The following is a 23575-nucleotide window of genomic DNA, read 5'->3' as shown; positions in this document are numbered from 1 at the left end:
TTCACTTCATTTATAAATGTTCTTATATATTTTTTGTTCAAATTTTGCAACGCTACTCAAATTCAAGTTATCCTCTTTTAATTACAATTCAAGCAATTCAGGCCGAGTCAGTTTCATCAACTCCAACCTTTACTAAGACTATCTCCAATGGTGAGACTCAACTTTTAGTATTGAAATACAAAATGAGTTGGTTTTTTTACCTCTAATGGCGATACCCAATCCACTTCTCAATTTAGCAACTCATGTAAAGTCTAATTTTTCAATGGTAAGACTTTCTAAAGTATACTAATGTCACTTTCAATTTATGGCCCAACAAATCATATTTTAAGTTTCTTTTAGAAAAAAAAATAAAAGTAAAACTTAAATAAATTACAAAACATATTATAATATTGATAAGGGCCCACACTTTTTGTCAAATGAGACTCAAAATTGAGTATCTAAACTTAGCAACTTTATTTTGTAGTTGCTAAGTTTAAATACCAACTTATTGGTATCCTTTGCAAAAAATATTCTCTCTTCTAAAAAAACTCACTTAAGTCTCACCATTGAAGAGAGTCAGACAAAAATATTTTCAATAGATTTGCCTTATCCAACTACAATCCAAAAATAGCAAAAACATATCAAAAAATTTCATGTAACTAATCTAACCATGTTATGTAATAATAATAAAATTATGGTTAACTCATAATTCGTAAAGGTTTATAAGAATATCTACTGCTATATTATCTGCCATCTTCTCTACTTCCTCGCGCTCTCTTCATCATCAGTACACCAAACAACACATCCTTGAAAATGGTACAATCTTAATGTCAATCTCTCTCTCTTCATCTTCATTTTCTCCCACTTTTCTTTGTAAGTTGTCAGCTTTCTCTTACATCCCACCACCATTTTTCTGCAACTCTAAGATTTCTCTAGTATATCCTCGATTTTCGCAAACTCCCAATTTTGGGTGGAATCTGCTCATCTTATCTTTAGATTGTGACTAAGTTTTCATGTTTTACTATCTGGGTACTTGTAAATGTGAAATTTTTTTGAATTTCATGTACATTTTGCAGTTTAAGTTGAGAATTTTTCAACTGTAATTTCTGGGTTCTTCACATTCTGCTGCTGGTGACTGATGTGTGGGTTTTTCTGCATTTGAATGTTTATTGCTTTGATTTGATTTTAGTTTAGTTTATAGTGTGGTGCAAAATTCCCCCAAAAACTTAGCTATGATTTTGCCCTATTGCTTGATTTTTATGTTCATGAAAAATTAGGGCTTTTGGGTTACTTCACCGCAATTGGGGTTTAGATAATTAGGCTTTGTTTTGGGGGGATTTTTTATTGTAATTTTGAGGATGGATTTTGGAACTGAACCTGGGTTTTCGGAAATGGGTGGATCATTTGACAATTGGGGTGGGATTAATCCAAATGATCAGGCAATATGGGCTACTGAAGATGAATATAGAAGTTGGAATGGCAGTGAAACACCAAGTTCTAATTACTACCTACCTCCGTCCCTGCGGTCGGGTGCCGGAGCTGAGCCACCCAATAAAAAGACTAGGAGCTCCCAGAGTGGTGACTCTGCGGCGAGCAGCCGCTCGAAAGCCATTGGGAAGATGTTTTATAAGACTAAGCTATGCTGTAAGTTTCGTGCCGGGGTTTGCCCTTATGTCACTAACTGTAATTTTGCTCATGGCTTGGAAGAGCTCCGGAAGCCGCCTCCGAATTGGCAAGAGATTGTGGCTGCTCATGAGGAGGAAAGGGGTGTTACTGTTGAGCAGAGGGAGGAGCACCAGATACCTACTATAAGCACCACTGAATTGCGGAATGAATCTCCGAGGACCTATAAAGGAAGGCATTGTAAGAAGTTTTATACTGAAGAGGGTTGCCCCTATGGAGAGAACTGCACCTTCCTTCATGATGAGCAATCAAGAGCTAGAGAGAGTGTGGCAATAAGTGTGAGTCCCACTGTTGGCGGCGCTTTTGGTGCTAATGGTCCAACTCAGAAGCCTTCGAATTGGAAGACCAGGATTTGTAACAAGTGGGAGACTACCGGTAGTTGCCCATTTGGGAGCAAGTGCCATTTTGCCCATGGATTAGCAGGTATCATTCGTCCGCATTTAATATATCTGTTTAGTGTACTTTGCTTTGATTTCTTATAATGATACTATCATGTGGATAGAACTTGTAATGAGTATATTTAAAAAGCTGGTCAGATTTTGTTAAGTTTCTTATTGGATGCTATCATCTTATCTGAGTTTGCTCAACTTAAACAGACAAAAAGTAGGAAATGCAATCCATGTTCCCAAATCAGGGTGAAATAGCTTTCTTTCGGGTTGAAATAGCTTTCTTTCGGGTTCCAATGGGGGCTTTATACAAGTAACATACTTTCTCACTATAAGCAACATAATATTGGAACTATGTACAGCCGAATGAGGGAGCTGATTAATCCTTGCAATTACTATTCCATATATGTAGCCTTTTTCCTCTTACATGTTGCTGTTCTGGTAGTCCCTTCCATTTACACTAAACTCTTGCTATTCTGGCATTCGCTTCATTGTAGTTTGAAATCAATCCCATTTTAGCAATGGTTAAATCGCCATGCTTTACTTGATAACTATCTTCCTCTAGATTCTTAGTCTCTTCTACCACAGCAACGCTGTCCCATTTAAGACTCTTCTACCACAGCAACACTGTCCCATTTAAGACTCCAGTAATATACCATCATTTTAATAAAAGGTTTTTGACTTGATTATTTGATAATTTCCCTTTATGATTTTGTATTTTTTTGTGTGAAAAAGTTTGGGAAAGATTGGAAAGGTGGTCTTAAGTCTTGATGAAAGACTGAGTCCATAATTTGGCTTCCGTAACTTCAATTGTCCATAAATTTGCAGCAGTTGGTGGACTTGAGTTCCTTCTATAGATAGTGGTGAAAATTAAACGTTGTAAAACCTGATCTATGCTCTTTATGAATAGTATGTAGTACTAATGGAGTCACTTCTTCGATTTGTAAATTGTAAAAGCTTAGAGTTTCATAGAACATATAGTACTCTTATGCATAGCATGTGATTACTCTCAACATATACTGTTAGCACCTTTCTTATTTGACATCGAAGTTTCATCTACCTGTTAGCACCTTTCTTGTTATTTGCAAGCCGTTTGAGAGTTTTCTCTTATCTCTTATGAAAGATTTTAATTCCTTCTTTGAAGTCTCATGACTTGGTTTGTTTATATGAGTCTATGACATGTTTGTTCATGTTCGGTTGCATCTCTTCTTATTGTTTGAAGCTGAAACTAGTAATTATTTGTTTCTCATGAAATCTTTTTCCTTTTTGTATTTCTTTGATCATTTCTTGGGATTTTTTTCAAGTTTATAGAATCAGAGGCATGTGCTTTTGTAATTCCTTCATTAAAACTTTCACACTTAGAGATCCATTGAAGCCCCCCTGCCCCCATTTCATAGAAGCACATGATAATAATTGGATGGTTCTGTGCATATATACTGAGGGAGTTGTGTGCTCTATGCTATGAAGACTTGAGCTATGATTTTCGTGATTCCTCTTGTTATTTCCCAAAGATTTTCTAGCTTGGTTGTGTTTGTGCTGAGAGAGGGGGCATTTTAAAAAAGGTTACGAAGAATCAGTCAGCACGTATGTTTCGTAGGTTTACAGCTGACTCAATTTCAAAGCTTATATTTCTAGTTAGATTTTAGCCAAACTTGTTTTACAAGGGTCCAAGCATTTTCTAAGTAACTGTAGAACAACTAGATTTGCATTTGTTGACCAAATCAACAAAATATCTTTATGACATATGGCTGGAAGCTTTGGAATCAAATGATGTTGAAATTTTTTTTGCGATATTGTGCAACCAGCTACACGGTTTTGGGTTTGTACGCAGACATGTACTGTGCAATCTGTCTTTTCTGAAGCTGAGTGCTAGAGATCTTTATGCTTCTATCTGCACTTTCCTAATTAGTGTAAAAGAGTTTTATTTTGGAAGCTTTCTTCTAGCTCTATTGGACTATTTAAAAATAAAATCTTCGCATGTCGTGGACCTCGATACCTTACTTGAGACAGAATATATACTGGTGCCTTTTGTAATTGTGTGAATGACATTTAAGGATGTAACAGGATTACCAAATTAGTGCCAAATAAAAATTCTTTGACATTGTAGAGGATTCCTTCCCTGGATATGGAATTTGCAATTTCTATTCTTGGACCGTATACCCCCGCCCCCCTCAACCCTTCCCTAAGTAACTCACATCTCTATCTTGGCCTGTCCAAATTCATGAATTATTTTAGTAAGTCAAGCTAGGGGAACCTATCTTGTACCTGTTTGAGATTATAAGTTCTAGAGAGTAAAAGACAGTTATGGAGTACTGGGAATGGGGAATTGGGGAGTGTTTATTTACAGTGGCTTCTTGATTTGTCTCCTCTTGATCCCCAATTTAAGATAAAGAATAAAAAGAGTGGAAAGAAAGAGGAATTAGGGCTGTATTTCATGGTTTATCTTTATCCAGGGGATGCATATGGCTAACATCTTGTTGCTGTGTGGCAGAATTGCACAAATTCACTGGTACTGAGGGGGAAGGCAGAGACTCCTCTGTGCTGACAGAAACAAAGCCAAGTGGTATGACCACAAAAACAGATGCATCTCCAAGTTTATCAACCCCTCGTCAGGAATATCACCATGTCGGACTAGGAATTCCATCACAGAGGACTTCAAGTATACCTCAGGCAGTTGGGCAAAGGCCTGCCCAGAAATGGAAAGGACCTGACAAGATAAGCAGGATATATGGTGACTGGATTGATGACATTGAATAACTCTGTGATAATATCTTCAGGTTCATCGAGGTTTTCCGTTCTATGTCTATGATTACAGAGGAGGGACTGTAGATTTCTGTAGGTTGGCCCAGGAGGTCATTGTGAATCTGTCATCTAGTTTGTATTTTGTGTAATGAGCTGTTGAGTTTTATATACATATGTGACTCTTGTGTTCAAAGCCAAGGCCAAAACTTTTTGTGTCATGCGTTTTCTCTGATAAATCAATTTTATCTTGTATTTACCTATGTGCTTAACTTAGTGCAGTCTGCAGTGCTTAAGGAATTCGAGAGATTTATCTTGAATTACCTCCTTTATACTGTTGTTAATCAGCTTGATCAGTAGGAATAAAGCTGTCATTAAGGTTTGGGGCAGAACCTCTTTGCTCAACTGTAAATATATATTCTGGCTAAGACTTTTGATTTTGCCTTTTAGATTTGATTATTGATGGCGATTGCAGAAGGATATCTAGCTTCAGACACAAACGATGGTGCTGATCAGAGCAGTCATAAAAGCGTCTTGAGTTAGAGTGGCCTAAGACCAAGGAATTCTCTGTTCTGTTCTTGTAGCCAACCACGGAACCACCAGCTTAGCAAGGTATCAGCAGGACAGCAGGGGACCAAAGAAGCTGATGGGAGACTGAAATCTCTCTTTCCTTTACACCAGTGCAGCAGCAGGGCATCAAGGAACATCCGTTACCAATCCGGTTAGTTTGGGTTATATATTATGGGGGTATTTGCATTGATTAATACACTAGGGTCCTTGAATTGCAACCTTCTTTCAAAAAAGCACGGAGTACACGAGCTTTGCACCAGCCATCTATCTCAAGTATACTCCTGTGAAAATCGACCGAGTGAAACATGGAAGCTCTTACTAGTATTACCATTTCAACTTCTAATGGTTAGTTACCCTATTAGTCACTAGTTAGCCACCTTCAATCTAAATATCTCTTCCCATAAAACCAAAAAAATAATGAAGTTTCTAATAATGAAAATTAACAATTTATAGACTTTTGAAGGTTGTATGAAATGTAACTCCAAATTAAGCCATATTTGGTATTGAGAAGGAAATCACTATCTCAAGTTAAAAGGAGTACCTTATGAAATAAACTTTTGTAATCTGACTATATTATTTTTTTACACTGTTTTTATTATGTGTAAAATAGATGAGGGCATATTTAAAAGTGTGGTGTACGTGGATTAATTCTACTTTCTGAAAAGAATAGCATCAGAAAGCATTTATTCCAAGTCACATGCCATTATTATTCATTTTATCTCGATTTCTAAATAGTGCTGTATAAATCATTTTACCACTCAAATGTTAGCATTGTCTAATTACTATTTCCACGAGATGAATATAACAACTCATATGACTTTATTTTACTTAATGTATAAATCACAAAAAGATACTCCGTATTAAATTAAATGATATACAGCGATAGAAAGAAACTAAAATTGGATCAATTATTTGATGATGGAAAAAGGATAAAGCACAATAAATATGAACCATAAATTATTAGAAATATTTTTGGCATTTAAAAGTGAGTATTGTACCATTGTGGTTGATCGCCTAACCAACGAAAGGCACTGAAAGTACAATTGATGTTTAAGGGGGCCATCCAAAATGAAGAATAATTTGGTATTTTGGCGTTGCTTTTCAGCATAAGTTGCAACTAACTCTTTATTCCAACGATATATAGGCCCTCCTATATCTAATAATAATAATAATTTATAAAAAAATAAAAAAAAAAAAAAAAAAACGACCATCTCCAATTATTGGACCGTCAATATACGAGCCATCAAAATAAAAGTACTCGTACAAACAAAGTTACCTAATACGGAGTAGATGATTAATTTATGCGAAACTTATTTGAAACTCGAAAAATGCATGGGTGACGATGTACATGAATTAGGTGTTATAAACGTTTTGTATCCTTGAAAAGGCATGGGGCAAGCTGGCTCAGGAAGTACTGAAAGGTTTAGAATGATGAATTTCTATTATGCATGCTTTCTACTCTTTCCTAGCCTTCTTAAACTATAAAGATATGATGAATTTGTGGTGAACATTAAATTGAATTATACTATTCTAAGATGGAGACATTTTTATAAGCATAAAGTAATTATGTGATGTTACTAATTACTATTTTAGTATTAATTAAATTTTGTGTTAGTAGTTATGGTTACTGCAGCATGGTAGCATGCATGGAGCTAGACACACAAAAGAGTGATATGACGCATACTTAAGGCTACTTGTTTTGATTAATTTTATTCACTTGTTTTACTGTTCGTCATTGACTTGTACCACCCACAAAGAGGGAAAAAAAAAAAAAGGATTGTGTCAATATTAATGATTATTCCGTGATTCAATATATGTTGGTAATGTGGATGCTAACCAGCCTATTAAGTTAAGTCTCATAGTTGATTTAGCCCATTTAAGATCAAACACCGTATCATTTGGTAAGAAGGGCAAAGAAATATATTTGCAAGTAAAGAAGCAGAAGCCCTATTAAGGTGGCCGAACATTTAGAGATATAGAGTCGAGTACAAGTTTATAATATGTTACAATAGCTAAATTACAAATTACATTTCTTTCGAATCTCACTAATTGTAAAATCTTAATCAAAATAAGAGATTAATTCTCATCAAACTCATTTATACTGTAAATTAGTTCAAAATGCATCACTACAAGTAAAACTTGATCCAACTTTTTTTTTTTTTTTCAAGTAAAATTTAATTTACTTTAATGTAATAGATGTAACATATTGTCAAAAAAAAAAATTAAAAAAAAAAAAAAGTATGTATGTAACACATTACACATTTGATTAATATACGTAGATGTTATATTTAAATGTCTAAATGATTGAGTCTTTAAATCTATCAATATTTTTGCAATCAATTATTAATATAATATTAATATTTGTTATGAATAAATAATTGCATAGGCAAGAAGGCATTTGTTGGAATTCGAAAAGTGGCGACGATTAATGGCAACGAATATAGGAGCATGGTCAGCTGTAGGGTGGATTAGCTAACCACATTACATACATCTTCCTCTCAACTGGGCCCCACCTTCTCACTCTATCTTTCTACTGTACATTCTCTAGAAGGGCAGCTCTTCCAGTTATAGAAGGCTACTTTTACCGGTATTACCGGTAATCTTTAAACCTTTATTGAATTTGATCTCAGGTCTCGAGTATTATCTATGGTCCCGTGATTGTATCAAGCACTTCCAAGTAGTTGGTGATCACCCCAACTTTCGGATCTTGCACTTTCCTTGTCACCCAATTGATTAAGACAAATCCCATAATTTATGTGTATAGTTAACAACTTTTTGGACATAATTATATGTAATTAGCTAGGGGTAGATGCTCTACTTCTCTAGTTTTCTAGTGTAAAAGCAGTTGAACTTGTTTAGTACAGTAAAAGAGTTGCAAGAAATAAGCCAATTCAGAACGAACCTACACACAAACCGATGATTATACTCCGTACCTTTGGGTATGGATCAACACTTGTACACGATGAATCAACTCGTCTCATATATAATAGTTCCGAAACAATCGAGGTTGATAAGTTAACCAAACTTGAATGTATCGTAGCTTAGCAAGGCATAACTAAACAACCTAACTCTCACAGGAGACGATCATCACCTACTCCTACAATCTTGCTTTGCCAAAAAACCCCAAAACAACAAATAAACTGAAACAAATCCACCAGTTTTAGTTTATGGATTGCTTCTACTTCCTACTTTCTAAGTTGCGTGCTTCTGTTTTCGCGCACTTACTACCAATAACATGCTTTTCAATCACAAATCCAACTTCATAAATTATTGCTAACAAATATGACAAGTTACTTTCATCATTCAATTATATACAAACATACATTACATAATTGTTTTCACATTACCTAAAGTATTATGATCGATTTATTCCAATTTTTCTTTCTTTAAGAAAATAACAGAACCTCCCCTGTATCCGAACAAGCGCCATATACCTACACCATTACATTACATATACGTAGTATATCGGTATTTACATCAAAGTTCGATTTCCTCCCCACATACATATACCTTTGTGTGTGTACCAAAAAAAGAAAGGAAAAAAAAAAAAAAAAAAAAGCTCTTAAACTTACTTGTATTGCTTCTATTCATATCTTCTATAAGTCTTTCCTAACTGTCTATATTTATGTACATATACAATACTCGAGAAGAGAGTACCTGCAGCTATTAGTCTTGTGTAATTTACAGAGTGCACTCCTGCACGGACTAGTATAGATCGCGTTAACTAGCAAAGATGTAGCGAGCTGTGGTAGCTGTAGTAGTAATATTGTAGTGGCAGGCTGGCAGCAGTTTTAGTACTGTATGAGAAGTGCCCCGAGAGGGGCTCTATGAGGTATACCCTTCCTGCGCTTTGCAGACCTGTAACCTGCACCGCCTGAGCCAGATGAAGTCGTTCTTGGCGGTGTTGATGGTGAAAAACTCTGCAGCTTCTTCCTGTAATTGTAACTGTAATTATAATTGTTATAAGCAGCACTCCCCTTCTCATTGTAATAGTTATTCAAGGACTCTTCCGAGTCTGAATTTGAATTTCCTGTCTCTCCGATCCTTCTCTTATTATCAGTCCAGAAATTTTTTGATGTCCCATTTATCTGAAAAGATGAAACATAAGGAGAATGGTTAAATTTGAGAAAAATCTTACTAATGTAACAATTTTGCTCTGTAAAATTTATCAATCTCAATCCATTCTTATCAGTTTTGATCAGTAAAAAAAACAGAAATTACATAGTTCGTTTTGCAGTCGATTTTAATCACATTTATGCCATTGATCTAAATTTATTAGTTACAATAAAAAATGTTACGGTTTACAAATGAAAAAAGAATCTATGCCATTGATCTCAATTTATTAGTCAATCTCATTTTTAGCTCAACAATGTTCATTTGTTAATGCAATTAGCACACAATAACATTGTAGTCATTGTAAGAAAATCCGTCATACAAGTAACAAAAAACCATTGATGACGAGGTAACATTGATTAAAAGAGTATTAGTGTAGTTGGGAAAGGTCGTGATCAAGAAGATGGGAGTTGTCGCCACAAGAATGGTTGAAGAGAAAAGTCAAAAGCTTAATAGTATAAGCAACCATACTATAGTTAGCAAAAAAAGTAAGGTAACCGTAATTGAATAGGACGCTTGTGGTTGTGGAAGGTTAGAATGCCTAGATTGTGCAACTGCCGCCGCCCTAATCACCTAATCAACTAAACTAATAAACTTGTTGCCCGATCCAACTTAGATTAGCTTATCTAAATGTACACGCACATTCTATCTCGAATCATCTACCAATTGATCATGAATCGATAACAACGAACTATATTCGTTTTTCCCCAAAAATTGGAATCAAGCATATACCTAGCATAAAGTTAAATCAATTTCTTTAGCATTTTTTTTATGATGATTTACCTAAAATTACTAGACCATCCGATCCCTTTTTATTTTAATGTTGCACAGAGTACGCAATTGGCAATAATGTGGACGAGATTCGATCTCATTCGTACATTTCAAGGGTACAGACGGTCACAAAGAGCAAATAATACAAGTAAATTCAATACCCGAATACCACCCAATACTTTAACCAATTTGGGGTACATACATGAACTCACATTGATTAAGGGTAACATATTTTACACTTACACCTCCTAGTAACACTATCAATGATTAAATTTACATTATTGAATGGTTGTTAACATGTTATCCCATCATTTTTACCAGATTTAGAACACAATTAACAAATTAATTTCTTAATTTAATTTTGTGCTGGACCAAATTCATACCAATAAAACAAACAATAAATTGACCAAGTAAAATTAGAAAGAAGAAAAGAAACTAACCTTGCAGGAAAGTGAGCAAAAGGAGAAGGAATCAAGCAAACTACGGTGGCAAACAAGGCAAGTATTGGTAACGCCTTTACCGGGGCGAGGCTGCGGCCGCTGGTTCAAGAATACGATGCGGGCGCTATTGATAATGTAAGTCTGTATCCCTGTTATGTCCACATATTTTTGTATCTCCGTTACCCTTATCACATCATGGTAAGAAGACCGCCTTATCTGTTAAAAAAAAAAAACAACAATTCCACCGCCTCCAAAATGTCAGAAACGGCTCTGCTCAAACGAGCAATTAATCAATCAAATAGAATAACAAAAGTACCTGGATTGCGCGGTGATCCTTGTGAGACGATAAGCAAACAGAGCAAAGCGCGCCGTCCATACAATCCAAGCAAAACATATTACATTCACTTTTATGAGCATCTGGATGAGTCTTACATTGCCCAAAGAAGCTAGTTTTCAAAAGGGGTTTCAACCAAATAGGCCATTTTATCTTCTCTTCATCTTCTACTACTTCTGTTGTTCTCATCATTTGTTCCATTATTCCCATTTTTTTTTTCCTTCAAATCAGATAAAAATTCTTGACCTTAGTTTCTATTTTATAGTGGGAATTATTTTTTTTTTTTTTTTGGTTTTTTTTGGGTGTTAATAATATAGCCCACTATTTATTGGCTAAGTAAGAGAAGATAATGATCTAACGATCAAAAAAGAAAGGAAGAAAGTACGGGAGGTGTTGTGTAGAAAAAAATAATAAAAACTTAAAAAGAGGGTGTGAGAAAAAAAAAAAAAAAAAAAAAAAAAAAAAAAAAAAGACTAGTGAAGTGATGAGGTAGTTATCAATTATCAAGCATGACAAAGAAGAAAGTGGGAAGATTAAAAAGACGATACTTTTTCTTTCTTATTTTATATTTTCATGTTTATGTGTGTATGGCCGTGTGGGTCTTGGTCTATCGTCTATGTATGGGACTTGGGTGGGTGGAATTTTTACTTGTGCATTTGTGCTTATCTTCTCCTTTCCCACCCCTTTTTTTGTTTTTCAATACCCTCTCTTTCTTTCACACATTATTATTATTATTAAATTTAATTAATTAAACACAGAGTATCGAATAAATCCAAAGATTTTTATTGTTTGGTATCGCTATTGATTTTTTACATTGTTCATATATTAAGGTTGATCATAAATTTTTACTAAAGTATAAATATAATTGTTATTATGAATGTAAATGTTGCTCCGTATTAGTAGTGGTTGGGTTCGTATGTTAATGGCTTAATGCTCATGTATTACTGAGTAGGGATTTTTTATTTTTTATTTTTTTTTTTGAACGGACTAGTATTTAAAATGGTGTTTCTAGATTTCTATTCCAATATATGTATGAACAATAAAGTTTGTTGAGTGAATGCCGATGGTGGAACTGAAACTTTATATCAACCATGTTTGGGGAACACTCTGATTATCTTTTTTAAGATGCGATATCTTCATCTAAACTTATTAAACTAAATTGTTAGATAATATAAACTCCTTCATTAGAGTGATTTCCATTGATCAATATTTATAGGGTTACAATGAGAAACCTAATCATATTAGGTAACTATAAGATATGTACAGATATCAAAGATAATCTTATACAAAATATATCCTAAACCTAAGATGATAATATTCTATGGATATTCTCTATCACACCCCCGCAGTCAGAGCGGGAGAAAATCGGATGCTCAGACTGGATCTGAATCACGCATCGAGCGGTAAGGATAGTATGGTAATCCATGATCAAAAGAGAAGTAGTAGACATGTGCCGGTGATGACGATGAGAAGCAACAACCACGACCTACATACAGTAGAGATAAGCACTGCTAGGCCGGAGGAGAAGGAGAAGAGCCGCACACAGACTTGGGCTAAGTTGCAGATCCAGAGAAGAAGAAGCTAAGGGATCAAACCATCATCAGGGAGAAGACACAACACTACTACATGAAATCACAGTTGAATAAAAACAAATAAAATAGCGCAAGAAAAGATTAAATTTCACCGCTTGAAATTAATCTCAAAAGAGAAACCCAGGTAGCAAGAATCAATACTCCACAAAGATTCCAAGTGCTGCAACAATAAGAGGAGCCAACTTGATAGCAAAAGAGATCTGCAAAAGTAGTTGACCTTATTCTGATATACGACCACCAAAACAAAATCTATGTGATTATGTGTAGAAAAACCAATGGGGCAATGTAAGAATCATTATTGTTGGTCATGAGGAGGTGGAAATAGAGTGCAGCACATGGAGAAGGTTAGCAGATGTGGTTACTGCCAGTAGTGGGAGGCGGTAGTGTATGCGATTGCCACCAATGATGGAGGCGGCTTTCGCGGTTGCTACTGTCGGTGGGAGGCGCAAGGTTACATAAAGATTCTAAAAAAAAACTTTGAGAAAAGGAAAAAAAAAATTTATATGTGTGTGTTTGCGGAAGCATAAAAAATTTGTGTATATCCCGCCGGTGGGTTTAATTTTCCAACCCACCGGCAGGGTGAGAATTTTTATATATGATCCCAAGATCTCACCTAAGTTGTGATAAGATAATATAAACTCCTTAATTAGAGTGATTTCCATTGATCAATATTTATAGGGTTACAATGAGAAACCTAATCATATTAGGTAACTATAAGATATGTACAGATATCAAAGATAATGTTATACAAAATATATCCTAAACCTAAGATGAGAATATTCTATCTATCATAAATTAGTCATAATTTTTAGTTTTCACCTTGCATAACTTATTTTTGCTAAAAGTGAGTGGAACATACTTGTATACCTTACAGCAATACAGCCTAGCTACTCTCGTCACTTCTTGAATTAACTTGATTATTGTCAATAAAGCAAAGAAGAGGCAATGGAATTTTATACGAGTATTTTTTTTAATGCAAAGTCAAACATACATTTAAGTCAATAAATTAAAATATGTAAGTACAACAGTATTCTAGAGACAAATAAGTGAGGTCAAATATTATGTACTCATATAATTAGTCGGGCAAGAAGGCAAAAAGCTGGCACTCTTAATTCATAAGTCCTCTCAGATGTATGAAATAATTTGCAGATTTCCAATATCGTGTATGGATTCTCGAGCCAAAATACTCTTAGATGTACTTCCTCCGTTTCTTTATATTTACAACACTTTCCTAAAATGGAAATGTCATAATAGTTACAACACACTCTAATTAAAAAGTATTTTATGTCAAAAATTATACTATTATTTTTATTATAATCTCATCACCCACTAAATTATACTTTTAACTACCTCTCTCCTCTATTTTAATATTTTTAAATCACATAATATTCACTTTTCTTAAATACAAAAAACGGATCACGGATTAAAAAACTCGATATCGGGTATGGATTCCCGAGCCAAAACTAAGTAAACCAATTATAGGCCACGGGGGGAAGAGTTGCGTTCTCTTAAAGGAACTTCATCTTCTCACGTGCTACATCTTCCTCTCAGCTTTTCCTTATTTTGTCGCACATTTCTATATTCTTATTTACGGAGTATTTATTACTCCTACATTATTATCTTTAAAACAAATTCATAATTAAAAAAAAAAAAAAAAAAAGTTGTCATTGGCAATGGAGGCTAAGATTCTTTTTACTTTTTTCAATATTTATTTATTTATTAAAGAAATTAGTTAATTGAAGGCCGCATTATTTAAGTTAGGTTGGAGGGCTAATGGCCACAACACATATCCACTTGCAGAAACTGACAAGTGTCCCATTCAGTTTTGCCACTTGATCTCAAAATTTGACACGTACTCATCCAATACTGCTCCCTTTTTTTTAAAAAAAAAATTATGCCCCTTCAAAATATAATATTTCAAAGCTTTTTTAATGACTTATTTTAGTAACAAGATATGCTCCATTAAAAGTTGAAAAAACAAAATTAATACTACTCCGTACTAATATAATAGATAATCTTTAGATATGGTGGTCAAGATATCCTCGAATCCAACTACGTACTATCCGTATAAACTTTGTTTGTAACAATGAATTTATAAAAATAAAATCATCAGTGAAATTAATGCTTTTTGTAAAGTTTGAATGCATTTGTAAGATATGTTTATGTTTGATCTTCCTATCTCATTTATAATTTTGTAATATCTATGTGACTCATTCAAATTACACAAAAAGTTAATAAAAAACAGGAATATTGCGAATGAAAATAGAAGAAGCGTCAAAATGGACCGCATTTTTCATGCCTAGCTAACATTTGGTTTCTCTTGAAAGTCTAATGTTAGTCTCATTTTAATGCAATTTTGTTCATATGAATTCTTTATCACATACAATTACCACGAAACTTACGTTGCATTACATTTAACATTTGGTTTCACTTGAATGTCTCAAGTCACCTATTTGGACGAATTATTTAGATTATTTACTATTTCAACACTTTAGTTAGTATCGGCTACTATAACAACTACTTCTGTTCCCTTTGCTTAATTTCAGTGCTGCTCTAATAAGTTCAATTCAGTTTAGTTTCTAATTTCATTCTCTCATAAACAATTCATTTTAGCTCTATTCACTTTAGTTTTGTTCAATTTAACTTCAATTAGTTCAGTTCAATAAATCAGAACAGGCCCTTATTTTAAAAAGATGTGATAAAGAAGAGACAAACAAACAAGTATTTACAAGAGGCAAAACTTAGGGTCAAGGTGTTAAAGTACCCTAAGCTCCTTAAGAAAGAGGGTATATGCACTTTTGGATTCCATGATGATTATGATATATAGCTGAGTTTGCTATCTACTTTTTCTCCACATCATTTTGTAATTCAAAAGCAATATAATACTTGTAAAAAAGTAAGGGAGGACATGCAATTGAAAGTGCCAATTTCTTTTTACCCTTTGAAGAAGTTTGATGAGGTGATTTTTGGTCTTAAAGTTGAAATACTAACTCAAGAAAAGTTCGTGTTTGATTCAGGTGATCAAAGTTAGAGAGTCTAACTTTTACACGTTTCTTAGCAAATCCCTTAAACATTTTCTAAGAAGAAATGTCCCACACCAAACTACAAGGTTAAAATTCACTAGATGTCAATCCGATCCAATTTAATAAACTAAATATTTTCAAAGTGAGAAAAAAAATAAAGATTAGAGATTTTCATCGTTAAAGTGCTTTTAGTGGGGATTAAAATTTTAAACACGAGTACAATCATAGGTTTGGTATGGGAAAAGTTAAGGCTATTGTTTTAAAAGAAAAAAAAAAAAAAAAAAAAAAGGCTAGTATCATATTATCACTATGCAAACACAAGTGCTCCAAGCTAATAGGAACCCTTGTAGTTCAGATAGATAAGGCCTCGTCATTCAATTTTTTTATTTATTTTTTTTTTTTTTTTACCATTTTCGATGTTTTTTAAAATTTAGTGATTTTTTCTATTAATAGTGATTAAGTTTTGGATGAGTGTCTTACTACCTTGTAACTTTATCTAATATAGAAGAGCTACTTAAGTCTCGGATAGCACAAGGAACGATAAAGAAAATATTGTAATTATTATGAGACAATGTGTGGTGACTGTCATAAGTATATCAAATTTTGTGAAATATAAATAATTTTTGAATAGATTTTGTTAAAAGAATTCAAAAAATGTGTACAACATCACAAATGTATTGTCGGGAATAAAGACAAGAACAGTTTGACTCATTAAACAATCATCATCGATTTCATATTAACAAGTAAAGATCGATCAATAACCTAACTAAACCTAATCATTCAATTAGTCACAATCCCTAATTGAAAAATGAGAGGAAAAAAAAAATCTCATTATCAGAGAGTTCAATTTTCTAGAAATAACTTGTACACATAATCTTAATTTTATCTGATTATCTTGTCTAGTATAGCCTGAACAAAACAATACCTAGGTCTACAGGTGCCAATTCACAGAACTAGATTACATTCGGTTGAATCAAGTCAAGTCCGGTTCGATTAAATCTAGTCGGATTAAGGGTCTTTTCACATTTACTGAACTGAGCTAAACTGAACTAATTGGAGCTGAACAGAACTGAAATTAAGTTGAAGTGGACAAGCCCTAAGTGTGAGTCATGCTAAAATACTGCACCTATATAGATTGAATTTTAACCGAGTTTCTTTCAAATCAAACAAAATAGTAAAATTGAGTTGATTTTTGACACCTCTACTAGTATCACCAAGCATATCCTAGAGGACTAGACTAAGAAAGCCATAGTATGTCACCATCAATTTAATCAAGAATGTTCAATATATATCTATATATCGTGTACTACCAAAATAGATATAAAAATAAATTTAAATTATGTAGAATTTAATGGGAGTGCCTTGTGAAGAGTAGCAGTACTAATAAATAACTTGGTATAATGGTCAGAGTCAGCCATCTCTGCATTCATTCTGCAAGTTGAAGACAAACAATTCAAGCACTCCATCTTTTATTTAACGTCATGATTCATGCTTTCTTTTTTAATTTGTCAAATTTTTTGTCAACCCTTTGAAAATGAAATGAAGAAAATTAATAAATAATAATCCAATTGATATCAACTTTTTAAAGAGTTGACCCAACTATAATTCTGGCTTTTTCCATGACATTTTATCATGGGCTTATACTCTTGCTTTTAATTGATGGACTTAGTTGGGCCAATTGTTTTGTTATTGGGCTGAAATTCCTATTTGAACTACTTTCTTTATTTGATACTAAAATGGACCTACTTTGTGTCCTTCGAATAATTTTTTTTTTTCTCTTTTCGGGGTTGAATTCTAGTATGAGACGATTTTATATCATTTGACGATATCACCCTCTTCCTCAGCGATAGTCCATTCATGATCAGCAAATTCACCCATTGTGAAAAGTCTCATACTCGTAGTATTATATTTTTTAGGTGAAATAGAGAGCTATAAAGAACAATAATGTGGACGAGATTTGATCTTCTCCCAATTAAGTTACCGACATCCACAAATAAAATTCTAGTATAGATAGTCAAGCTAATTTTAGCTTACATGTGCTCTTGTTTCTTTTATACGGATCTTGAAAGCTTTTAGACTCCGCAGTTAAGTTTTATAATAACATTAGGTAATCTCAAATTTGAATGTCATACTTGCAAATTGTTTTAGAAGGATCATTATTATCTTACCTTATAATCAACAATAATGGTACAATGATCTAAAATGACAGCCAGGCAATGATTGGTGAATGTTGTAGTTAGTTGTACAAATCATAAAATATCTATTGTTCCTAGTGACAAGAGGCAATATATGAGGAGGGTGTATTTTGTGGAATTTTAATTTTGTAAGGAAGAATAATTGTTGCTTCAAGTCATTCTCAATAATTTAATTAGTGAAGCAAATTGATTCCTTAATTTGAATAAGATTGCTTACGAAGAGAAAGATTCAATAATGAAGATTTCAACAATTCTTTAAAATATGTGGGTAGTAGAGGTTTATTATTGGTCTTTTCAGCATGATGCATGACAAAGATATAGTGAATTTGATACGCACAGGTTGGGATTGCAACTAGCTGTTTTAATTCAGGATAATTCGGTTGTGGTTATAGGCAGATGGTGTGTTAGTCAATTTAGGTCGTGTATGGTTTTGAGTTGACTAATCGAGTCAAGTTTATTACTATCCGCGTTCCATATTTTTTGCAATTTTGTAATATTTTATATCTCTTAAATAATACCTTAAAGTTGCAAATAATATGAAATGGAGATAGTAGATTTTAAAGGCAATGTTATAGTAAAAAGTTTATAAGAATTATACTATAAACATAAATTCGAGATGGACATAAACCTATCTAGTTATTTCTGTGTACAACATGTTTAGATGAAATGTATTTCTTTAATTTTAAATGGGGAAAATTTCTTGAGTTCTTTTCTTAGGTTAGATGTAGATGTACAAATAGAAGAAAAATGATACTCGTACAAACTAAATCAAAAATAAAAGATGAAGATGAAAAGGTGAAAATCTATAGAAGTTGGTGGGAGATGAAACGCATGTACTAATTACGGAATACTTGTTATCCTTTTGCCAAAAGCTACAACTTAAAGAAGGATTGGTGGAAGAGGGCTTGCCTTTGGTTGTTGGTAAAAGAAGGATTGAATAGATAAACACAAATTACACAACTTCTTACACAGAATAGGTAACACAGATTGAAGTACACTCTACTAATAGTATGATTTAGAGTGTGGACCAAAAATGTATATCCACCGTCCAAGCAACTAATAAACGTACCACTTGTACTTTTAATTTTCACAAAATGTACATTGTGCACATGGGATGTCCATTACTAGATATGGTAGGTAGTACTCTTTTGTACGGAGCATTTTATGATACTCGTAGATGTTTGGATGTATATTTTGTTTAGCGAATGTAGTTAATATGTCAAACTCTCTCTGTATATAATGTTTTGGTAAGTGATATATATTTTTAATTTTATCTATAAGATATAGGGCGCGTTTTATTCATTTGATTTTTACTTATCTAAACTTATTAGAATTTATTTTAGTTATTATTAAACTTGGTAGCTCTGATTAACCCTTATCATAACTTATTTGAATTTGTTTTTCTTAACTTATTTATACTTATTAACCCTTATCTAAACTTATTAGCCCTGAAATAAGTAGAAATAAAGTGAATAGGGTTTTAGGTAAATGTTTTACACTTTTAAAAATGACTAACTTAAATAAGTTATTCACAATTTGATATCTGAACCACTTATGACGCCTTTCTTTTAACATGATTTGATGTTTGGTGGTTAATATTCAATCCAATACCAAGCAACTAACTTCCCTAATAAATATAATTTCCTTCAAGTTGGCATCTAACATTCATATGCTACATTTTCGTCATTTCATATAAATATAATGTAATACAAGTACTTCCTAGCAAAGTAAAACATCTTATAATGTTTAAGTGACTAGAACTGCACAATGCACATTAAATTCAATGAAACGATCACTAAAATTTTCACATCTCAATATCCATCCAAAAAAGCAAGTACAGATTCATTGTACAAAGAAGAAAGCTAAAATTTCATCTTTCTTCGATACTAGAAAAAGTAAAAACCTTTAGAATAACTCCATTTGTCTAATGCAATTGTTAAGATTTTTTCAAAGTTTCTTTCGCCAATTGGCCGCACTTTACACCTGCCTACCCGTACTCCAACTTCACTGCTACGAGTTAAAAAAGGTACTAAACCCGTACGTATCAAATTTTAATAATTTTTAGATCCCAATAAAATAACAACCGTCCACCTGTCGAACCTTATAGGTTCACTCCTGCCAACCGTCCAAATTGCGAAACCCAAGACCCGACTAACCCGTTATCTATCATATCATATCTCCAATATCACATATCACATGGGATTTTTTTTTTACTTTTTTTTTTTTTTAAAATAATTTTATAATTTTATTTATTCACCATTTCACCTGGTTCGTCACAAAATGATGTTTTGTTTCACAATTTCAATACGTGGTTAATCACATCATGTGACAATTCATCATGAAACCTAACTTGTTAGCGTTATAAGAGTTACTTGATCAATATTACAAGAGTTATTTTGTGTTACAAGGGTTATCTGTCAGTGTAATAGAAACTATTTGGTCAGTATTACAAGAGTTATTTTGTATTATAAAGGTTATCTGTCAGTGTAATAGAAACTATTTGGTCAGTATTATAGGGCTTACTCAGTTAGTATTCCGTATTAGATAGGTTCTCAATCAGTGTTATTGATATAGAAATTACTCTGTTCTTTTACTGTATAAATTTTAAAACTTTGAAAATTCATGTCAAGTATAGAGAAACTGATTTTGGTATATAATAATTGATTTTAGCACATCTATTTTATGAAAAAAGTAATGAGTATACTAAAATCAATATTTGATATTGCAAAATTATTTTTCTATGTATAGTTATATATTAAGGAAAATGCTATACAAGTATTATACTTTAAAAAATTGCTTAAACACACTAATTACACTAATTTACGCGTGTTTTTAATCATGAATTTCTAATATAAAATAATTTTTTAGTGTATATTTAATGTTTATATGTAACCCTAAGGGCTATATATATAGCATTGCCCTTATATTAATGGTATTTTTTTAAGTTAAAATATTGTATAAACTCAGTTAAAATAGTGATCGGTTTTAAAAACAGAGAGAGTATTTTTTATTTTTTATTTTATTATTTTATTATTTATTTTAGTTTATTTATATCTAAAGTACCTCCCATATAAATAACCTAATTCTTGAAAGCATAGTCTTTTTCTTCACCACAAAAAAAATACTCCTCCATTCCCACAATTATCATCTACACCAAAAAAAAAAAAAAAAAAAAAAAACTCAATCAAATCCTCTCCCTTAGTATCAATCAATGGGGGCAGAGAATAACAACAACAATGGAAAAAGAAGACTGATCTTCACCTACGGAACATTAAAAAAGGGATTCTGGAACCACCGATTAATGGTGGAATTAATGGCGGGGGGAGACTCAACCTACATCGGATCATTCCGAACAGCAGAAAAGTACCCCTTAGTATGTGGACCCTACAGGGTGCCATTCCTTCTGAACCTCCCCGGAAAAGGTGAGATGGTATGGGGTGAGGTCTATTCGGTATCGGAGATGGGCCTCGCCCGCCTCGATGAGCTTGAAGGTGTCTCTCGCGGTCATTACCAGCGATTGCCGGTTGAGATTGCAGGTTTACCAGATTTAGATTTGGGTACGGCGGAGGCGGAGGCGTATTACGCGGATCAATCTTATGCACAAGAGATGTGGAAGAGGAATGGTGAGACTGCCTTTGTCAGTTATTCTCATAAGGAAGCTAAGGGTTATGTTAAGCGTCAAGATCGTCCCCAGAATGTGTCGTTTCTTCAACATATTTCTCGTTTTCTTTCTTCTTCTCCGACTAATAATAATTCTTCTTAATTTACTAATTTCTCCTTGCTACTAGTCATATTTCCTTCGTTTTAATAAATTTTTTTTTAAAATGTTTGCCACTTGTTGGTTTTCGATTGGTGTTTTTATTTGGATTTTTCGGTCGGAAAATTATAAACTCTCTCTAGATTTTGATTTTAGATGGTTTATTTTAAATTATTCTCGCTCATATCACATTCTATCTTCAAGTACACTCAAGGGAAGAATGTATTCTTGTAAAAAAAAAAAAAAAAAAAAAAAAAAAAGGAAAATGTGAGAAGTGTAGGATGAAAGTTGTAAACCTTTATTAGTGTGTATCTATAGTACTCTCTCTGTTCCTTTATTATACGCCTATTTCTAGCATTCCTTTATTAGTGTGTATCTATAGTATTCTCTCTGTTCCTTTATTATACGTCTATTTCTAACATTTATTACTCACATAATAAAGAGAAATAGACATCTAATTAAAGGACGGAGGGAGTAGTGAATAGTGATTAATATTTATTGTACTTCAGTTCCAAAAAAAAAAAAAAAAACTTTAATGTACTTAATATATACATAGCGCATTAATGCGTTCTCAATTATGTTTGTACATATAACATATTTAATCCGTGCTCTAAAATTATTAATTCTTCACTTCCAATTCACAGTGTTAAGTGGATAATTCAAGAGAAAAATTACAAAGATTGTTTGCACCATTTACATTTACAAAGGAGTCTCGCTTTTTTCTTTCTTGGCTTTGCCTCCTTTGAATCCAAAAAAAACATTTACAAAGGAGTTAAGAAGTCAACTTCCCACCCCCAAAAGGTGGAAAAGACTCGTTAACTATCCTACGCTACATATTTTTAGAATTTGGCCTCTCTATTTGCCTTGCTTAAAGCATTTACATAATTAATAAATTTATACTAATATATTAAAAGGCGTTTCTAACAACGTCCACGTGTCACGTAAACTCTCATCATTACGCCATGTCACCCATGCAACTACTCATAACGTCATGTGGCTCTCCCTTCCATTTGTTTTCGTTACATGTCATGCATTTATAATAATAAAAAAATAGTTCACCACAAGATTCGAACTCATTTAATCCTAAAATTAATTGTCTTACCACCAAGGTATGTGATTTTTTTTATGTGATCTTTTGAATACAAAATATTAATATATAACATATGACATAATGAACAACAAATTTAATTAGACGAAAATTGAATCATAAATTATAACATATATTACTGATAAGTTCCATGTAATAATCCGGGTCATCGCCCGGGCCCAAAAACTAGTTTACATTAAACCCTCGTCGCAGTGCAAATTGAGACTCGTATGATTAATTACAAGGATTTAATTATATATCATAATACTAACTACTTCGGGAGTATTTGACAAAATATAATAACTGTGCAAGTAATTTTTAGCTGTTTCATATATAAATCAATATTATTTCCCTAAAACTATAGATTAAATTTTCAACAGTTACTTCTAATTTTTAAAAAGCTAATATTTATAACTTTTGATAAAAGCTACCTCTACCACTAAACACTACTCCTACTATTACATTGCCAAATTCTCATAATCAAACCACTAAAACCTTTTAAAACTATTGCTGAAGACGCCCTTCGTATAAATATATTTTGGTAATCGTCAGTTGAGTATAATGTTCAATCTTTGATCAAGTCAAATAAGTTTGGCCACTAGAATCTTTGAAAAGCTAAATTTTCTAAGGATGAAGAAATAAGTCCTTAGTCCCTACCCTCCAGTCCACCACCTTATAGTGTTAACTTTACAAATTAATTTATTAATTAACCAACGAATAGATTCATTCAAAGTTCTACCTCTGACTTTCATTATACTTTTATTTCTTTTTCTAATATACAATTGTAAAATAAAATTTCCGCACATACTTTAACAAGTTAACAACACCCTTCATTTTTAAAAATTTATTAGTAATAAGTACAAAAATGATATAAGCATACAAAAAACTAATACCCCCTCTCTTTTA

The 23575-nt window shown here is 32.9% G+C and overlaps 2 protein-coding genes and 1 pseudogene across 2 annotated transcripts; 2 read left to right on the top strand and 1 right to left on the bottom strand.

Moving 5' to 3' along the window:
• The first annotated feature begins 723 nt into the window (after nt 1-723).
• On the top strand, nt 724-5046 carry LOC145562589 (zinc finger CCCH domain-containing protein 12-like). The gene is made up of 2 exons (XM_081622909.1): nt 724-2085; nt 4540-5046. Exons 1-2 carry the CDS (start codon nt 1338-1340, stop codon nt 4803-4805), a joined length of 1014 nt encoding a protein of 337 aa, XP_081479035.1. The 5' UTR covers nt 724-1337; the 3' UTR covers nt 4806-5046.
• A 3592-nt stretch (nt 5047-8638) lies between these two features.
• On the bottom strand, nt 8639-11465 carry LOC145562588 (protein RGF1 INDUCIBLE TRANSCRIPTION FACTOR 1-like). Its single transcript, XM_081622908.1, has 3 exons — nt 10998-11465; nt 10682-10897; nt 8639-9445 (listed from the first exon to the last, which is right to left on the bottom strand). The coding sequence occupies exons 1-3, from the start codon at nt 11223-11225 to the stop codon at nt 9149-9151; spliced, it is 741 nt and encodes a 246-aa protein (XP_081479034.1). The 5' UTR covers nt 11226-11465; the 3' UTR covers nt 8639-9148.
• A 9468-nt stretch (nt 11466-20933) lies between these two features.
• Nucleotides 20934-21939, top strand: LOC145564200 (putative gamma-glutamylcyclotransferase At3g02910 pseudogene; annotated as a pseudogene).
• The last annotated feature ends 1636 nt before the right edge of the window (nt 21940-23575 follow it).

Source organism: Chenopodium album, chromosome 10, assembly GCF_948465745.1.
Source record: "Chenopodium album chromosome 10, dcCheAlbu1.1, whole genome shotgun sequence".
Taxonomy (NCBI): domain Eukaryota; kingdom Viridiplantae; phylum Streptophyta; class Magnoliopsida; order Caryophyllales; family Amaranthaceae; genus Chenopodium; species Chenopodium album.
This window is presented reverse-complemented; position numbering and strand designations above follow the sequence as displayed.

What these genes read in the sequence shown, in the direction of transcription:
- LOC145562588 (XM_081622908.1), bottom strand. Translation starts at nt 11,225, where the DNA reads ATGGGAATAATGGAACAAATGATGAGAACAACAGAAGTAGTAGAAGAT. An exon ending in AGGATCACCGCGCAATCCAG is followed by an intron (nt 10,898 to 10,997) that starts GTACTTTTGTTA and finishes TTTTTTTAACAG; the next exon opens with ATAAGGCGGTCTTCTTACCA. An exon ending in TTTGCTCACTTTCCTGCAAG is followed by an intron (nt 9,446 to 10,681) that starts GTTAGTTTCTTT and finishes TCATCTTTTCAG; the next exon opens with ATAAATGGGACATCAAAAAA.
- LOC145562589 (XM_081622909.1), top strand. Translation starts at nt 1,338, where the DNA reads ATGGATTTTGGAACTGAACCTGGGTTTTCGGAAATGGGTGGATCATTT. An exon ending in TTTTGCCCATGGATTAGCAG is followed by an intron (nt 2,086 to 4,539) that starts GTATCATTCGTC and finishes GCTGTGTGGCAG; the next exon opens with AATTGCACAAATTCACTGGT.